The sequence below is a fragment of the Nansenia antarctica genome (assembly GCF_963989245.1).
Source record: "Nansenia antarctica genome assembly, chromosome: 1".
NCBI classification, from domain to species: Eukaryota; Metazoa; Chordata; class Actinopteri; order Argentiniformes; family Microstomatidae; genus Nansenia; species Nansenia antarctica.
Genome location: NC_137674.1, coordinates 6,671,259 through 6,690,640, shown reverse-complemented (window position 1 = coordinate 6,690,640; position 19,382 = coordinate 6,671,259). Strand labels below are relative to the sequence as shown.

The 19,382-nt window shown below is 42.5% G+C and overlaps 1 protein-coding gene across 1 annotated transcript; it reads right to left on the bottom strand.

Annotated features, from left to right (window-relative positions):
- Window positions 1–3,457: 3,457 nt before the first annotated feature.
- Window positions 3,458–16,348, bottom strand: LOC308175826 (death-associated protein kinase 2-like; the record flags this gene model as incomplete). Its single annotated transcript, XM_080550382.1, has 11 exons — window positions 3,458–3,502; window positions 4,724–4,789; window positions 6,072–6,137; window positions 6,718–6,763; window positions 7,229–7,381; window positions 7,493–7,519; window positions 7,749–7,797; window positions 10,604–10,733; window positions 11,654–11,792; window positions 13,333–13,554; window positions 16,287–16,348. 11 exons carry the CDS (start codon window positions 16,346–16,348, stop codon window positions 3,458–3,460), a joined length of 1,005 nt encoding a protein of 334 aa, XP_080406508.1.
- Window positions 16,349–19,382: the final 3,034 nt, after the last annotated feature.

Here is a 19,382-nt window from a genome sequence, read left to right as displayed (position 1 = left end):
CATTGGTAGTCCTCGACCAAGCCACTGCCTTACTTTATGTTCTTATTCCTGTTGTAAAGCACTTTGAGCTGCATTTCTTGTATGAAAGGTGCTATATAAATAAAGCTTTACTTACTTACTTACTTAAAAAAAATCTTTCAAATTAATGAATAGTAACACAAAAAATACATTGTACATACATGAGTATGAGTAAACATGAGTGAACATAAATTTGATGCATTTGATTTGAGTATTTTGCATGAATATTTGGCATTTCGGGCATGAAGGGGTTAATATCTGAAATGCACAAGGGCTATCACAGGGCACCTTCCTGTATTTTGAAGAGGTACCCCCAAGCAACAAGAAACAGCAGAGAAAAAAACTTTACCTGACAAAACAAGGTTCATCAAAAAAAATAAAAAATAAAAAAAGCTTTGGCTCCCGGACTATCAGTGTTGTTTCACATCTTCACTCTCCTCTTTGGCTTTGAGTCTTGCCCTTTCATAGGTCTTTGCCATCTTCTCTCTGAGTAGCTCCTTTGACGTTGTTTTTGGTCTGTCCTGCTTCTCATTTCTCTCTTCTGCCTCCTTTTCCTCTAATGCACGTTTCTTTTCGTCCTTCTCCTTCTCATTTCTCTCTTCTGCCTCCTTTTCCTCTAATACACATTTCTTTTCCTCCCTCTCCTTCTCATTTTCTCTCTTTCTCTGTTGCTCCTCCCAGTCTTTTATTTTCATATCTGCCTCCTTTATTTTTTGCATCGCAAGTTCAATTTTAGCAATTTTTTTCTGTTCCTCCCATTTCTCTTTCTCTTGCTTCTTCTCCTCTCTCCTCTCCTGATACTGTTTTATCTTCCGTTGATAGTCTAGTACTCTGGTACTCTAGTGCCATTCACACATCATTACTACCAGTCTTTAAAAGGTCTGGGGAACACAGGAAACAACCCAGGTAAAAAATCTATATCTTCTCCTGAACCGATAATGCACTTTGATTTTGTGTGCCTGTCCAGGCGAAACGCCTCCATTTCTACCACTAATACACACACACACACACACACACACTCACACACCACACGCCACACACCACACACCACACACCACATGAGAACATCATTATGGCGATGCTAGGAAGAGATGGAGCCATCCCCCCACCCTCCCCTCTCCCCCCACCACTCTCCCCTCTCCCTCCACCACCCTCCCCTCTCCCCCATCACCCTCCCCTCTCCCCCCACCACCCCCCTTTCTCCCCCCACCACCCTCCCCTCTCCTTCCACCACCCTCTCCTGTCCCTCCACCACCCTCCCCTCTCCCCCATCACCCTCCCCTCTCCCCCCACCACCCCCCTTTCTCCCCCCACCACCCTCCCCTCTCCCTCCACCACCCTCTCCTGTCCCTCCACCACCCTCCCCTCTCCCCCCACCACCCTCCCCTCTCCCCCCACCACCCTCCCCTCTCCACCACCATCACCCTCCCCCACCACCCTCCCCTCTCCCCCCACCACCCTCTCCTCTCCCCCAATCACCCTCCCCTCTCCTCCCACCACCCTTCCCTCTCCACCACCATCACCCTCCCACCACCACCCTCCCCTCTGCCCTCCACTACCCCAGCACCCTGAGAGGGGTGCCTATCAGCCCACCACCCTCCCCACCACACCACCACCCTGAGAGGGGTGCCTATCAGCCCACCACCCTCTCCCCCCTTCTCTTTTGTTCCTTCTCTTTCTTTTTCTTGTCCTTCTTCTGTATTTTCTTTTCAGTCTTTAGTCTCCTTTTCTCTTCTTCTGCAAACCTTTTATTTTCCTTTTCCTTCTCCTTATTCTCATTTGCAAGTTTCTTTATTCTCTCTTTTGCGTTCTTTTTTTCCTCCTTTAGTCTCCTTTTCTCTTCTTCTGCAAACCTTTTATTTTCCTTTTCCTTCTCCTTATTCTCATTTTCAAGTTTCTTTATTCTCTCTTTTGCGTTCTTTTTTTCCTCCTCTAGTCTAATCTTCTCTTCCTTCTCTTTCTCTTTCTTCTCTTTCTCTTGCTTTTTCTTATTCTCTTTCTGTTGCTTTTTTTCTTCCTCCAACTTCACTTTCGCTTGCTTTTTTGCCTCCTCTGATTTCAGTTTCTCCTCCTTCTGTCGACGTTTCTCCTCCTTTTCAATCTCTTTTTTTTCTTGCTCAAGGCTCTTCTCTTTCTCTTTCTTCTCTTTCTCTTGCTTTTTCTTATTCTCTTTCTGTTGCTTTTTTTCTTCCTCCAACTTCACTTTCGCTTGCTTTTTTGCCTCCTCTGATTTCAGTTTCTCCTCCTTCTGTCGACGTTTCTCCTCCTTTTCAATCTCTTTTTTTTCTTGCTCAAGGCTCTTCTCTTTCTCTTTCTTCTCGTTCTCTTGCTTTTTCTTATTCTCTTTCTGTTGCTTTTTTTCTTCCTCCAACTTCACTTTCGCTTGCTTTTTTGCCTCCTCTGATTTCAGTTTCTCCTCCTTCTGTCGACGTTTCTCCTCCTTTTCAATCTCTTTTTTTTCTTGCTCAAGGCTCTTTTCTTTCTCTTTCTTCTCGTTCTCTTGCTTTTTCTTATTCTCTTTCTGTTGCTTTTTTTCTTCCTCCAACTTCACTTTCGCTTGCTTTTTTGCCTCCTCTGATTTCAGTTTCTCCTCCTTCTGTCGACGTTTCTCCTCCTTTTCAATCTCTTTCTTTTCTTTGCCAGGCGGTGAGTGACGTCCCACTGGGGCCTCTTGGGGGGGATGAAGGCAAGAGTCAATTCTCTGTGGAAAGAAAAAGCACTAAGGCTTAGGCTGTGTTCGAAATGGCATACTAGCATACTGCATACTAGCATACTCAATGAGTATATACTGTATACTGCCTACTAAATTCATAATAAGTATGCCAATACCAGCCAACCGTTTACACTGCAGTATGCATACTGCATCCCAGAATGCATTTCGCCGGTCCAGGAGCGGGGATTTTAAATCCTCTATTTAAACAAATATTGGCTAAAAGCTGTAATTTTGGCTCTACAAGTGTTAACATGTCATTTTATGAAGTTTTAATATGTTTTCAGGTGAGAAAGTAACCATATATATTCCAAAAATGTGATGTATGTATCTGATCTGACGTTACCTTAGTTACCGTAGATACCCGTAGATACTACTTCGACATAGTCAGAACTTAATAGCTAAACAAGTTGTAAAAAGATTTACAGATTTTTTTACATACTACTCATAAACATTTTAGCTAGTCAGATCTCGCATACTGTACAGTGTGAACGCTCTGGCATACTAAAATCTAGTATGAGTAGTATGCTAGTATGCCATTCCAAACACAGCCTTACAACGTAGCACACAAACCCAACACCAGATGAGTCACATAGCATTTTTCGTTTTTTTCTTTAAAGCCCATGTGACTTCCACCTATGGGTGTTGTATTGCCACAAAGAGCATGGTGGCGCAGTCGGACCTGTATAGGAGGGAAGACTACACCGGGAGGAGATGGCATGTCATTCATCAGGGGAAGAGGGCCAGGCGGTGAGTGACGTCCCACTGGGGCCTCTTGGGGGGGATGAAGGCAAGAGTCCTACAACGTAGCACACAAACCCAACACCAAATGAGTCACATAGCATTTTTCGTTTTTTTCTTTAAAAAAAAAATCGGACAAAATAAATCCACAAATCCAAACGAATTCTATTACTCAACTACATGGAGAAAATATTGGCTATACCCAGCAAACACAGTTGAACCTTGAAGTTAGGCTGTGGTGAGGTTGTGGACAACATTCTCGGAATAGTCGGCTGTAGTGTGGCAACATGTTGGAAGGCACCTACCAGATGGGCTAAAGGCTAAAGGCTCCGCAGTTACGTTGTCGCGACCCTTAGTAGTATTAAAGTAGCATTTAATTGGCTACCTTCTAACAACGTTGCAACCTCACAGGAGGTTAACACACAGGCAACAACTTGGCTGTGTTTGCTGGGTACCTTAGTGTCATAGCATTGGCATAATAATAATAATAATAATAATAATATTTATTTGAAAAGCACTTTTCCTGCAAACTTTGCAACTCGAAGTGCTTTAAAATATCCACACAGCATAAAAAAACAAAAAAAACAATAGTAATCAATAAAACACAATAGCAATAATATAAACTACATAATAAAACAAGAATAAGCCATACAGTCCACAAAGATAAACAAAATAACTAAATAATATAAAAAATACTATACGATTTAAGTAAATATGCAAATATATACAAATATATAGATTCATCAACTAACATTAAAAGATACATTAGATATTAATAAATAAATGGAAAGAGAAGACAAAGCTAACATACCGAAAGGGGGCGTCGTGGAAACGAAGAATTCCTCCTTTTTCTACCCCTCCTTAACTGTAAAAGTATCTCATTCTTCTTTTTCTCTCTTTCTTTCCTTTTCTCCTCTTCTTTCATTAATGTTGCTTCTTTTTGATTGAAAAGGTTTTCTCTCTTAACAACCTTTATGTGGTCCGCCTCTTTAGTATCCTCTTCCAGCATCCTACACTGTAGAAGTATCTCATTCCTCGATTTCTCTCTCTTTTTCCTTTTCTCCTCTTCTTTCATTAATGATGCTTCTTTTTGATTGAAAAGGTTTTCTCTCTTAACAACCTTTATGTGGTCCTCCTCTTTAGTATCCTCTTCCAGCATCCTACTTAATCCTTCCAGTACCCTCTCTTCTTCCTGTAAACTTTTCATGAGAAGCACTGCCTTTATTAGCTCTGGTTCGAGACATTCAAGATTACCCGGATCTGGAAGGCAAGGACCGGGGCGCTTAGGCAACGGGCGTGGAGGGGGGGAAGGCCGGCCGGCTGGGAAGCCAGACATGAGGGTTAGGGAGCCCATGTGAGAGGAGCCCATGTGACTTCCACCTATGGGTGTTGTATTGCCACAAAGAGCATGGTGGCGCAGTCGGACTGGTATAGGAGGGAAGACTACACCGGGAGGAGATGGCATGTCATTCATCAGGGGAAGAGGGCCAGGCGGTGAGTGACGTCCCACTGGGGCCTCTTGGGGGGGATGAAGGCAAGAGTCCTACAACGTAGCACACAAACCCAACACCAGATGAGTCACATAGCATTTTTCGTTTTTTTCTTTAAAAAAAAAATCTGACAAAATAAATCCACAATTCCAAACGAATTCTATTACTCAACTACATGGAGAAAATATTGGCTATACCCAGCAAACACAGTTGAACCTTGAAGTTAGGCTGTGGTGAGGTTGTGGACAACATTCTCGGAATAGTCGGCTGTAGTGTGGCAACATGTTGGAAGCCTACCAGATGGGCTAAAGGCTAAAGTCTCCGCAGTTACGTTGTCGCGACCCTCAGTAGTATTAAAGTAGCATTTCATTGGCTACCTTCTAACAACGTTGCAACCTCACAGGAGGTTAACACACAGGCAACAACTTGGCTGTGTTTGCTGGGTACCTTAGTGTCATAGCATTGGCATTATAATAATAATAATAATAATAATAATAATAATAATAATATTTCTTTGAAAAGCACTTTTCCTGCAAACTTTGCAACTCGAAGTGCTTTAAAATATCCACACAGCATGAAAAAAACAAAAAAAACAATAGTAATCAATAAAACACAATAGCAATAATATAAACGACATAATAAAACAAGAATAAGCCATACAGTCCACAAAGATAAACAAAATAACAAAATAATATAAAAAATACTATACGATTTAAGTAAATATGCAAATATATACAAATATATAGATTCATCAACTAACATTAAAAGATACATTAGATATTAATAAATAAATGGAAAGAGAAGACAAAGCTAACATACCGAAAGGGGGCGTCGTGGAAACGAAGAATTCCTCCTTTTTCTACCCCTCCTTAACTGTAGAAGTATCTCATTCTTCTTTTTCTCTCTTTCTTTCCTTTTCTCCTCTTCTTTCATTAATGTTGCTTCTTTTTGATTGAAAAGGTTTTCTCTCTTAACAACCTTTATGTGGTCCTCCTCTTTAGTATCCTCTTCCATCATCCTCCTTAATCCTTCCAGTACCCTCTCTTCTTCCTGTAAACTTTTCATGAGAAGCACTGCCTTTATTAGCTCTGGTTCGAGACATTCAAGATTACCCGGATCTGGAAGGCAAGGGCCGGGGCGCTTAGGCAACGGGCGTGGAGGGGGGGAAGGCCGGCCGGCTGGGAAGCCAGACATGAGGGTTAGGGAGCCCATGTGAGAGGAGCCCATGTGACTTCCACCTATGGGTGTTGTATTGCCACAAAGAGCATGGTGGCGCAGTCGGACCGGTATAGGAGGGAAGACTACACCGGGAGGAGATGGCATGTCATTCATCAGGGGAAGAGGGCCAGGCGGTGAGTGACGTCCCACTGAGGCCTCTTGGGGGGGATGAAGGCAAGAGTCCTACAACGTAGCACACAAACCCAACACCAGATGAGTCACATAGCATTTTTCGTTTTTTTCTTTAAAAAAAAAATCTGACTAAATAAATCCACAATTCCAAACGAATTCTATTACTCAACTACATGGAGAAAATATTGGCTATACCCAGCAAACACAGTTGAACCTTGAAGTGAGGCTGTGGTGAGGTTGTGCTAAAGCACAAGGGAATATCATATCATTTAATATATTTAATAATATGATGCAGCCATTTTGCAGAGACTATACAGAGAGTAAACACATGGCCCATACTTAGTCTCTTCACCGTGTTCCAACTAATTGTGCATTATTGTATCACATTCACACACTCTATTCTCTCACCTTGATCCAAGGGTGTAGTAGACATTCCTCTGCTGTCATTCTCTCTCTGTTTGAGGAGATAATCACAGAATTACTAGTACCATACAGATGTGTACTGATATTAATCAACAAATGTATTGTAATCATATGTGACACGGTCTGGTCAATCGGTCCGCAAGTCAGCATCTGATTTGATGTTCGGACTTTTCTTTCGAAACATGTTAACACATTTTTTATAATGACACACTCGCTTATCAACTAACACAGCTTGTTTTGTGAGCCTGCTGACAATGTAAAGTAGTGTTATAGTTAACTAGGTAGTAGTGGGAATTACTCACCGAATCCATTGCATTGCAGTATTTTGGCTTGACTAGCGAGTTCGTGTTGTGATTTTCAAAAACTTTGAAAAGTATTTCCGTGTTTCAAAATAAAAGTCGGAACATTTTGATTGGTTGCCGACTTGCGGCCCAAATGACCGGACCGTGTCACATATAAATTATATCAAAATATGAGTAATAGATTGTTTGATTACATTGGGTCTTTAACCAGCAGTTTTTCAATAAAGTCTTTGGCCATGACACTGGTCTGGCTGAAATAGTTCTCCTCAAACTCGTAGATCATCCCCACAACCTTCAGTAGTGTCTCATCATCATTATCTCCTTGAAAAGGGGACATGCCACTCAACCTGTAAAATAGGGTGGTGTTAGGGAGACATTAGGGAGCTAGATACTAGCTAACACTGTAATACTGCATCCACAGTGAAGTTCAACCTGTCAGCTTATCTTTGGATACTCACAATATGTAGGTTATGACGCCAATACTCCTGTATAGACAAGAGATACAAAGAGTAATGAAAGACTGTATTCAAAACAAGAAGAACTACATCTAGCCTACCACAACTATGACTACTGCATGGTTAATCCAGGAGTGTTAGGGCCTATGGTATCCCTCTTTGTCTTATGAACAACTTAAGATACAAATGAAAATTAATATAGTTTAATTTGTCAGTATAATGCACCTATTTGCTCATAGTAACATGTAAAATGGTTTACCACATGTCAGCGGCCTCACTCAGGGGTTCATAGTTGATCACCTCAGGGGCTGGGAGGGAGTGAGGATGGGGGGAGGAGTGAAATAGCAGAAATGTCATTATTCATTCATTGCACATTTATCTGTGCACTAGTTGTAAAAGTTCATATTCTGACAAATCATACTTAAAATGTGTTGTTGACTCGTCCCTCTCTTGTATTTGTTCGTTTTAGTACACAGAACTAGGGGTGGGCATCGACGATCGATAATTGATCGATAAGGATCTTGGTCGATCACAAAATAAAACATTTGGTCGATCACAAAAAAAAAAAAAAAAAATTTGTGATCGACCAAATGTTTTATTTTGTGATCGACCAAGATCCTTATCGATCAATTATCGATCGTCGATGCCCACCCCTACACAGAACCTTAGTTTCCCAAATCTGTGCAAAAATGATGATAATGGACCATTAAAAGTCTAACACACATAATCATACCCAATACCCAATACAGAGCAATACTGTAATACTGGTGATAATGGATAGGGCAGGATTAAGAACCAAGAGATGAAGAGAAATTAAAACAATCTACTCTGCAACATGAGTGTCGGTCATGCAGTTAAACAAGGCCGAAAGTCACCCTCACTGTGTACAGTTTGGTAAGCACATCATTTTGTAAAAAGCATTGGTTCTGTAAGGCACTGACAGTGTCTGTAGGCTACAGTAGAGCTGCCAGGGAGGGACCTGATACCATAGCTAGCAACCACATTTTCCTCGGAGAAATTAAAGTTTTGAAGAAGCCTCCATTGATGCCAAATAACACACCCCAGCCTGTGGAGTCAGATGGCCATAATATGAACACAGAACAAGTAAGTGCTGTGAGCTGTGATTCGGTCATAGGTACGAGGCCGCAGGCAATCACAGCCGCGCTGATATTCAGTATAACAGCACGACCTTGAATGTGATATTGCTTTTATACAACAGTTCTACAGCGCCATTTATTAGTTAACAGTAATAAGCGACAACAGATTATGATTTGTTTGTTTATTTAATCATAAAAATAAACAAAAAATAGTCCCGCAACTGAACTTCAAATGGACTGTTGCCTAGTAACCTGAACACAAACAATGTAGTCTAATTAACGGTCATTTAGTAGAACATCTGTGCGGCGGAGTGATACATAAAGTCCCAGTGCTGTTATACTGTATATCAGCACTCATGGAATGCCTCTTGTCCAATCAAATCCAATCAAATGACTTGGTCGGAACTAACTGTTGTATAATATAATATAACCTAGATTTGCATCAAATGCCTTTCTAAAAGACCAGACTGTCAGGTGTCCTGGACCTTCCCCTGTGGCTGAGCCCTGTATGTGTACCATTTAGAGAAACACGCATGGAGAAATTACTTGTTTTCAACTCTGATATTAGAAACGAATATTTCTGGACAAATGTTATTGTTGTCATATAAACTGTGTAGAAATGGTAGGTGCTAAAAAAAAAATGTATGTTCCAACATTTGTAATGTTTTGCATGAATGTGCAAAAGGGATAATAACTGACAAAATTATATATTTGTATAACAGTGAGAAAGGAAATGAAAGAGTGTTAAGAGAGAAACATGTGGTTCACCCCCTTCGACCATACAGGTCGGTAGCAGGTAGAAGCGTGAATGACTTTTGTTCTTCTGTCTGCCACTGCCACAGATACAGCAGCTCGTTGTATTTGAGTAACACTGTAAGATGCACACACATGTCTATTGCACAATATTGCACACAAGACAGACAAATAGATAGAGAGATATGGGTTCATTCTACTGCAGAATTTTTACAGTGTTTCTGTGACTCAGTTGTAACATGTTCCCCCCTGCATTTCCTGCTGGGCCTATGTAAAACTTCTCACCTAGCCAGAAGCCTTCTCTCACTACCCCCTGCTCCCACACCGCACGCTCTGACGTCACATCCTGTCCATAACCACCACCACTACCCGTTTGTTGTCTCCATGACAACCTGCGCAGGTTTCGCAAGGTTCAAGCTAAATAAAGACTGACAGATAGACATAAAGAGAGATTGCTTAAACAAGTCCACATATTGTTCTTCAACATGCTTTCTGTAGCCCCAAATCGTCTCATCTGGTTAACATGGTGGAATGTTGATTTTAGGCCAACATTCCTAGAGCCCTTTTGTTACTGCAACTGCCGTGGAACTTTCCGGACTCTTATATAAAAACAACAGGAAACCTGCAGAACACATTCTGATTACTCAACAATGCACTCTCTTGGCTACCAGTTCTACCCCACTGAAGCCACTCTCAACCACTTCAACACCCAACTATACCACTCTCAACCTCTCAACCATCTATCTATCTATCTATCTATCTATCTATCTATCTATCTATCTATAGTAGATATGCTTTGCTATTGACAATACATTGCCAAAATGTCTTTGCCAACCGCATATTGGGGTAGTGGTGGTCTAGTGGATAGTGAGTTGGACTTGTGATCGGAAGGTTGTGAGTTCAAATCCCGCCTGAAACCACACCACTACTAGTGTCCCCTTGAGTAAGGCACTTTGCCCTCAGTTACTCCAGGGGGAATGTCCCTGTAATTCGTAATTGTAAATCGCTTTGGATTAAAAGCGTCTGCTAAATGTCAAAATTAATTAAAATTAATATTGTAACTGTCATCCTATAAGGCCCGACAGACAGACAGAAAGAAAGACACAAAAGCCAGTAGACACATCAAACATACACGCTCGCATGCTCCTCAATCACACATACCGTACACAATTAAATGTTCTAAGACCACTGAAAACACCCACATCAGACATAGACTTCTAATTGTTCATGTGACCATTGTGAGAATGTGGGTTGTTCCACTTACCAATGTACTGCGGGGTACCACAGAGACTTCTGTACTCCTCCCCCGGTGTGAAGCGGTGGGCCAGCCCAAAATCAATGATTTTGATGTGGGGGTGTGGCACTGTCTTATCAGCCAGCATGATATTCTCTGGCTGAACAGAGAGGAGAAACACTTGTTACTTACGTGAAGCGTTCAACAATGTAAAATATCAAGGTGTCAGAAGAGTGTCCGAAGTTTAATAAACATGTAGTGGAGGTGGTTCAGTGAACCACAGTACAGTACCACAGCACAGTAGGATGATAATAACGGACCTTGCCTGAGATCCGAAGACTTGCATTAGCTCCCAGAACTAATGCCTGGGCTTTAGCTCCACGGGCTAACACAGTCTAATGGAAGACCACGGTTTGAACCTAGTAGGTCACACCAGCTACAAGACCATGATTTGAACCTAGTAGGTCACACCAGATAGGGGGAACCACCTTCCCATTTGTCTATAATACCTCTAATTTCTACACCCATTAAATCTCCCCTTTTTCTGTGATTGCGTCCCAATTGTCTGTCTTCGCTCCCTTCTCAAAAGGATTGGATCATAATATAACTGCCAAGAGGGGTGGGAGGGTACGAGCAGATGGGGTGATTATTATTATTATTATTAGTGTTCCTACTACGTAGTAGTATTGTTATTGGTCTTTATTTGTTTTTTACTCTGTGTGTTTACTTTATACTTTATACTACTTACCTTTGCTTTTGATATGTTGAAAACATTTACTTTCTCGAATGCTCCTTGTTGTGCTCCTTTTCTCTTGCTGATTTATTTCCTGCCCATGTTCATCACTACATTTTCTTTACTAAAAGCACATTTCCCCCATTCTAGTGACTCTTTATTTGATCGTGATTTGGATGTGAGGACAGAGGGTGTGAGGACAGAGGGTGTGAGGACAGAGGGTGTGAGGACAGAGGGTGTGAGGACAGAGGGTGTGAGGACAGAGGGTGTGAGGACAGAGGGTGTGAGGACAGATGTGAGGACAGAGGAAGTGAGGACCATGCGCCCCCTGTGTGTCCCCCTCTCACCTTGAGGTCAAAGTGGGCGATGCGTTTGCTGTGCATGAAGCCCACTCCCTTCAGGATCTGCTTGAGGAACTCGATGGCCTCTTCCTCTGACAGGTTCTCTTTCGCCACTATGAAGTCTAACAGCTCCCCTCCGCTGATACTGTGGCATGGAGAGGAGGGAGGGGGCGTAGTGAGGGAAGGAGAGGGGAAGGTGAGGGTGACAAAGAGAGAGAGAGAGAGAGAAAGAGAGAGAGGGAGAGAGAGAGAGAGAGAGAGAGAGAGAGAGAGAGAGAGACAATATGGGAAGTTGATTGTATTAGTGCTGCTTACTGATTACAAGGAAAGTCAATAGTTCTGTCTGTCTATACAGGCCGCTCCATTAACAGCTCAGACAAGTACTGAACCAGCACAAAGGCACAAACTCACTCCCTCACTCCCTCAATCTCACACACACACACACACACACACACACACACACGCACAGAAACAACCTCAGTCGGCACACTTATTCTGATTACATTAGATTGCATTTGTGACTCTATGTGTGTGTGTGTATGTGTGTGTGTGTGTGTGTGTGTGTGTGCGTGTGTGTGTGTGTGTATGTCTCACACATGTGTGGATCTCTGCATTGCTGCTATATGTATAGGAAGTGGGTGGGGCCATAGGGAGCCAGTGTCTGGCTGTTAAGATTAGAGGTAGTAATGATAGTTGATTCTCGTTCGTCTTCCTATTAAACAGGATAGGTGAGGTGATCCACACAATGTTTTCTATCATACCCACTGTGTCCTGAGGGGGCAGACACACAGACACACACACACAGACAGGCACACACATGTGACACGGCATGATTGCATCTGCACATTATGAGCAATCATGTCTGACACCCATGCGATATACAACAGACCACCACAAAACCAAACACACACACACACACACACACACACACACACACACACGTCACAACAGAGACAGACCCTGTCACTGTACCAAACACGTCATCCAGCTTTGTTCTGATCCAGAGTCTCACTTTCGCCCCATATCAGTTTTCCTTCTAGACTAACATCACTTGGAAGTAACACCAGTCTAGTTTTATCTCTTTCTTTCCTACAAAGTCTCTCTAACTCCCTACGGTCTTTGCCCTTTTAATTTTTCATTGCCTACATTTTCCTATTTTTTTCTTTTCTAATCTTTTCTTTTCTAATCTAATCTAAGGGAGTAACCTTAACCAGTTGTTCAAAACTTAATCTGGATCAGATTGATCCCGATTCTTTTCTCTGATCGAGGATCAAATCGAGCTGGCTGATCCTGATCAGAAAAAAAAGAAAGAAAAAAGATCTGATCCTGGATCAATCCTGGATCAAAGAATCGGAATCCAGATCAAAAGTTTTAAACAATTGGGCCAGATAGACAGATCCCATAATCGGACAGGCAGAGAGAAAGACAGACAGGCTCCTAGACAGGCTTCTAGACAGGCTCCTAACACGCAGTGGATACAGAAGTTGGGCTTTGTTGCCATAACGTTGACATGTTGCAGCACTTCGTGCCTCCTTCTCCATCCCTTCATCACATCCCACTTCATTCACAGCTCCACAATAAGCTGTGAATGAACACCTCCTCTCAAACACCTCACTCTTTCCACCCAACACCCTCTCCTCCCCATCCTCCATCTCCTTTTCTCCATCCCTCCATCTTATACTCACAGCTCCACGATGAGCACCACCTCGGCGCGGCTCTCGAACACGTCCCTTAGCGCCATGACGTTGGCGTGCTGCAGCGCCTGCAGGATCTCCACCTCTCTCTCCACGTCCCTCCTCTCCATACCCAGCTGGCTGCTGGTGCTCCTCCGCAGCTTCAGGAATTTCCCGGCCCAGCGGACTCCCGAGGAGCGCTCCCGCACCGCCCGCACCTGCGCAAAGTTACCACTATGGGGAGGGAGAGGTGTGGGAAACATGGGTTTCTTTGGTTTATTTTCTGGAATACTTTGGTTTGATTGAGCCTGCCTGGAGTGGTAGATGGGCGGGCTTGCACTTTTCAGACTATTCCCGTTAGTTCCATTGTACCAAGCTCAAATCAAGTTCAGATAAGGAGAGAAAACTATATAGGACAGGCACCCAGGTTTCATGTTGGCACTGCTCTGGGTCAAATATGTACGTACAGTGCCCTGCATAAGTAGTGGGACAGTGAAGCATTTTTTCTTCTTTTGCCTTTGAAGGTTTGGCTTTGAAATCAAACAATTACATTTGTAGAGATTATCAGCTTTTATTTTATGGTATTTTGTACATATTGGATACATATATATACACATGCATATCTTCTTTTGCCTCTACACTCCAAAAATGTGGTTTTGAAATCAATGATGGTATTTTGTACATATTGGGTGCACCATTCAGAAATTACAACACTTTTGTCCATAGTCCCCCTTTTTCAGGGTACCCTAAAGTGATGGGACAATTGGCTTGACAGGTGTTTCTGGTGTGTTACGTCACATAAGTTTGCAGTTATAAGAGAGCTCTCAATGTCAATTGATTCTAAGCTTTGCATTTGCCTTTGGAGTCTGCTATTGGTGTCTGTCAACATGAGGACCAAAGAGACATCAATAAAAATGAAGGAAGCTGTTACAGCCATAGTGTGGTTGTGTGTGTGGTTGTGTGTGTGTGTGTGTGTGTGTGTGTTTACTGTCGTAATGTGGTTGTGTGTGTGTGTTTCTGTTATTCCCTGTGTCTCTCCCCAGGTTATTGTCCTTCCCCCTTCCTATCGCCATGGTGATGGCATAAGGGAGCACACCTGTATTCACTTGCTCATCAAGGATGGAGGATAAAGGACAGGTGGAACTAACAGATGGTGCCAGTGGGCAACTGTGTGTTGGTTGCTAGACAGATACTACTGTAGTATGTTCCTGTGTGTTGGTTGCTAGACAGCTAAAGCTACTACTGTAGTGAATTTCTGTGTGTTGCTACAATTTGTAGCGTGTACTGGCGTCAGTAACCGTGACTAATTTTTTAGACGGAGTGTGTCTGTTAGTATTGTGTTTGGCCACTTTAATTGGCTTCTACCTTGTTAAACAATCTATCATTTTCTCCCTGTTTTTGAAAGTAGTTTTCAGTTAAGTGTTTTTCTGAAAACTGTTTATTTTTAAGTTATACAATAGATTCTTGGTTTATTTATATTCTCCTGTCCGCCTCTTTGTCCTCCGGTTCATTTCATTATTACTTGCCGCGTCCCCTGGATATTATTTGGGGACATAACAGAAGCGTTTATGAGGCTGAAATATCAGAAAAGAATCTAGAAGAAACATAACCAAAACCTCAAATGCAAATGCAACTGGTAGGCCAAGGAAGGCTTCTACAGTGGATGACCGAATAATGTGCACCACAAGAAAAACCTGAACTTCACTAGCAGAACTAGAGGCGACATTGCAAGACACAAACCACAAAAACAGGATTATGGTTTGCTAAAAAATACCTAAAGAGCCTGCAGACATCTGGAAAAAGATGAGAGAAAGATTAACATGTACCAGAATGATGGAGTAAAGTGTGGAGAAAAAAGGGAACTGCCCAACATCCACAGCATAACACCTCATCTGTGAAATATGGTGGAGGGGGTGTTATGGCTTAGCCATAGATGGCCTCCAATAGACCTGAATAATTGTCTTCATTGATGACGTAACCACTAAGCTAACCCCAGTGTACAGAAACATTTCTTCAGCCCAAGAACGAGCCAATGCCTCCAAACTCATTAGATGGACATTCATCATACAGCAGGACAATGACCCAAAACATACAGCCATAGCAACTAGGGAGCTTTTCAGGGACTGGCCAAGTCAATCTCGATTTAAATCCTTTTGCATTTAAGCATTTGCTAAAGAGGAGACTTAAGGCAAAACCTCCTCAAAAGAAACAACTGAAGATGGCTGACGTACAGGCCTGGCAGACCTTCACCAGAGAGGATACCCAACTTTTGGTGTGGTTAATGGGTTGTATACTTTGTATACAAAGGATTAAATAGGGTACTATATGTCTAAAACGTGTTGTAATGGCTGCATGGTGATAGCAACATCCACAGAACACTTCAATAAAAGCTGAGAATCTCTACTTTAACTTCACTCAACTTTTCAAGTATAGATCCAAACGAAGAGCAGCACTATTTTGGGTGAGGACTGAGGGTTAGTCTAGAGCCAGAGTGGTGAATGTCATAGCTCTCTCCTCTCTCTCTCTCAATGTAACCCCACCTCTACAACTTCTACCTATCTAAATAAAGAAACATAAAGAGTGAAGGAGGGTAGATGTCCACTCTCCTTTAAAAAAAGAAAAAAGAGGAGTCTGAGGATCATCATTGATTTGACATGTGTGTGGCCTAGCAGTGTAACAACTGTCTAAACATACACACTTGTCTCTGGAGTTTACTTCTTTGTTTTTTTTTAATAAGGGGGCGTTTAATTATTATTATTTTTTAAAATCCTAATAACACTTCAACACTTTTTGTGCAGCAGTGTGTTCAACATTTCATATGATGTTCAATTTAGATCAATAACAAAACCAACTAATTTACATACATTTGTTATGTTATTTGCAGTAGAGAAACAGTACCGGGGGTAGTGGGGATGAAGAGGTCTTTAGGAGAGACAGTAGTACTCTGTACGATTATACTCTCTCACCTGCCCAGCACTTCTCCGATCTCATAGTAGTCCTCCACATTCTGTAGTTTAAAAACAGCCATTCTGATGCTCTTCTTTCTCTCTCCCTCGTTGTCCTCCACGTCTACTGCATTCTATATAAGTTATAGGGATGACAGAACATACAGTATGTGTAAGGTTAACAGATGTAAATCATATGAAGGATAGGACATGCTTATTTGCACGAATCAGACCATGGAATCCAGGATGATACACAGACCAATGTGAACGCAAGAGAGCCATAACATTCCACTGAGGCATATACAGTACACTAAGGGAGAAGGCAGTGAGACTGAAATGTGTTATGCTACTGATGTGTGAAGAATCCTGGCATACAGTCATAGAAAATACTCTCCAATGGGGTTCTTACAGACACAAACTGTCATTTGGGATGCCTTTCTTGGATATATTAATGTATATATATACCCATGTTGATTCTTGAAAGATATTTGTTCCGTCTATGAATTTGAGAGTGGCACATTTCTCCAAACCCATCCCTCAGCTTTTTGTGGCTGGGCTGGCGTTTAGAAATGATGGATTGTCCCTTTAATGGATACCATTGAAGAGAAGCATTTGAAAGGCAAGGTGAACATAAAACATGTAGTAACAGCTTAACATGAAAACTGAAAAATGCATTCACACACAACTACTGGTACTACTACAAACACACATTCAATTTCACATCCTGTACTGTAAATAGACCCATTGATTTGTATCACTTTCTTGAGTTAAATCAAGCTTTCTACTCCCTTTTAAATATGCATTGATCAAAGGCCATAATGTGTGTGTGTGTGTGTGTGTGTGTGTGTGTGTGTGTGTGTGTGTGTGTGTGTGTGTGTGTGTGTGTGTGTGTGTATGTTAACTTGAACAAAAGCCAGTGTCCTGATCTGAACTTAGACACGGCAACAATGGCCTTTGATATTTATATAGCACAGATCATTTGTTTTTCTGTGTGTGTGGGTATGTGAGTGAGTGTGTGTGTGTGTGTGTGTGTGTGTGTGTGTGTGTGTGTGTGTGTGTGTGTGGTCATAATGTATAAATAACACAACTATAACCTGTCACAGCCTTAATGAAGTCACTGGAGACACTCTATGAAACTTGCAGAAAATGTGTGTGTGACATCAATTACAGTAAGCTGGTACTGATGTATGTATTCCTGGCAACCAAGATCACAAACATATAAGTTGTCTATTGTTAGCCAATCACGCGATTACAAGGCACGGATGCATGCGACAATGTCACGTGAAGTCTTATTTAGAAAATGAACATCTAGTTGGGGGCCTTAGGGCTATATGAGGCCTAATTAGCATATTTCCAAGATGGCGGCTACCCGAAAATGAAAAAAAAGAAATTGAAAATAAAAAATAAAAAATCCAATATTGACCCATTTTTAATGTTGGGGAGCATGTGGGAGGGCCAGACCTCGTGAACTTAAAGACGGTTACAATTTGAAGTTGTTTTTTCTGAGTGGGGCAGTCCCACTCATATTTTTCCTTTTTATTGACAGTTACAGTGAAGATTTAGACAGGAAGGATGGGTGAGAGAGAGAGGAGGGATGACATGCAGGATATGTCCCCGGCCGGAGTCGAACAATATGACGTTGGCTCCTCCTTAGTAGTGAGTCCTAAAAAGCTTCGATCATGTCAACCCAAAGCCTGTGGCATTCATTGTGTCATAGCCTATGTGAGGGGGAGTATGGATGACCTTCCAAGTATGGATGACCTTCACAAGGCAGTAACAGATAATGTTGATTCCAATCTGAAAAGCTGGGCAGAATCCTGTAAACATTTTTAGCTTCTTGGTAGATTAGTTACACAACCTTCCGATGTGCATGCAGCAGGTGTGTACTACATGCCAAATGTTATCTCATGTTGCGATATGCAGCAAAACGGCAAGCATCTCATGACACTGCCAGACCAGGGTATCAGAAGGGGAAGCATCTACCAGTGAGTGGGGGACAACCTTTGACCATCTAACTATTGCACAAATTGTTGCTCTAGTTGAGGATTCAGATCCTCCTTCACAATCTCCTATTACGGCAACTCTACAGGAACCTTATGAAAGAACACAGGTGTTTGTGTCTGATTATGAACCCCACACAACAACATTCAACAACATCTCCTCAGCTATCTGCCTGAATAGAGTGAACACCAGAAGGGGAGGGAAACCTACATCGCAAACAAGGAACAAGTGGCTAAGAGGAACAATTAGCTCAGGATGATTGTAGTTATCAGCGGCAGGAGAGAGGGGAGGGAGGCTATGACCAGGGAGGAGGGCAGGGGGTCAAGTTGGCAGGTGGATGGCTTGGATTTCCGGATGAGTTTAGATAAATCGGCAGCAGAGGGGAGATGGAAGCAGGAGAGAGGTACAGAGAGGGGGGATGGGGAGATAGGGGAGATGGACAACTGGACATAAGAGGGGTCAGTTGTTGGTGGATGTTGGCTATTTTTGAGTTGAAAAATGACATCAGAGAGTTACAGTGGTCAGTGGAGTAGAAGTGTGGGGGAAGGGAGTCGGGGGGGGCGGAGTGAGTTGTTGACCACTGAGAACAGGGCCCTGGTGTTCCCAGCACCAGCAGTGATTTTGTCTGTAAGATATTGGGATTTGGCTGAGGAGAGGGCGTCTTTGTAAAGGAGGATGTGGGCATGGTGCATCTGTTTGTGAACAGTGAGACCGGTTTTTCTTGAAAGCCGCTCCAGCTGACGTCCTTTGGCTTTCAGCAGACGTAGGTGAGGGGAAAACCAGGGGGCAGAATGGGGGAATGAGACAGTCCGGGTTTTGAGGGGGGCGAGTGAGTCCAGCAGAGTTTGGAGTCCATCATTGTAATGAGAGACGAGCTGATCAGGGGTGCATGGGGGGGTGATGATGGGGAAAGTGTCGATGCCTGTTATGAGATCTGCTAAATTATTATGTCTGATGTTGCGGAAGGACATAGTACGTGACTGTTTGGTTTTGGATAGAGACAAACTTAAGTTAAATGAAACAAGCATGTGGTCAGAGATGGGGAGGTCAACAGCAGAACAGTTGAGGGGAGTGACACCTGAGCAACAGACCAAGTCCAAAATATGACCTTTAGAA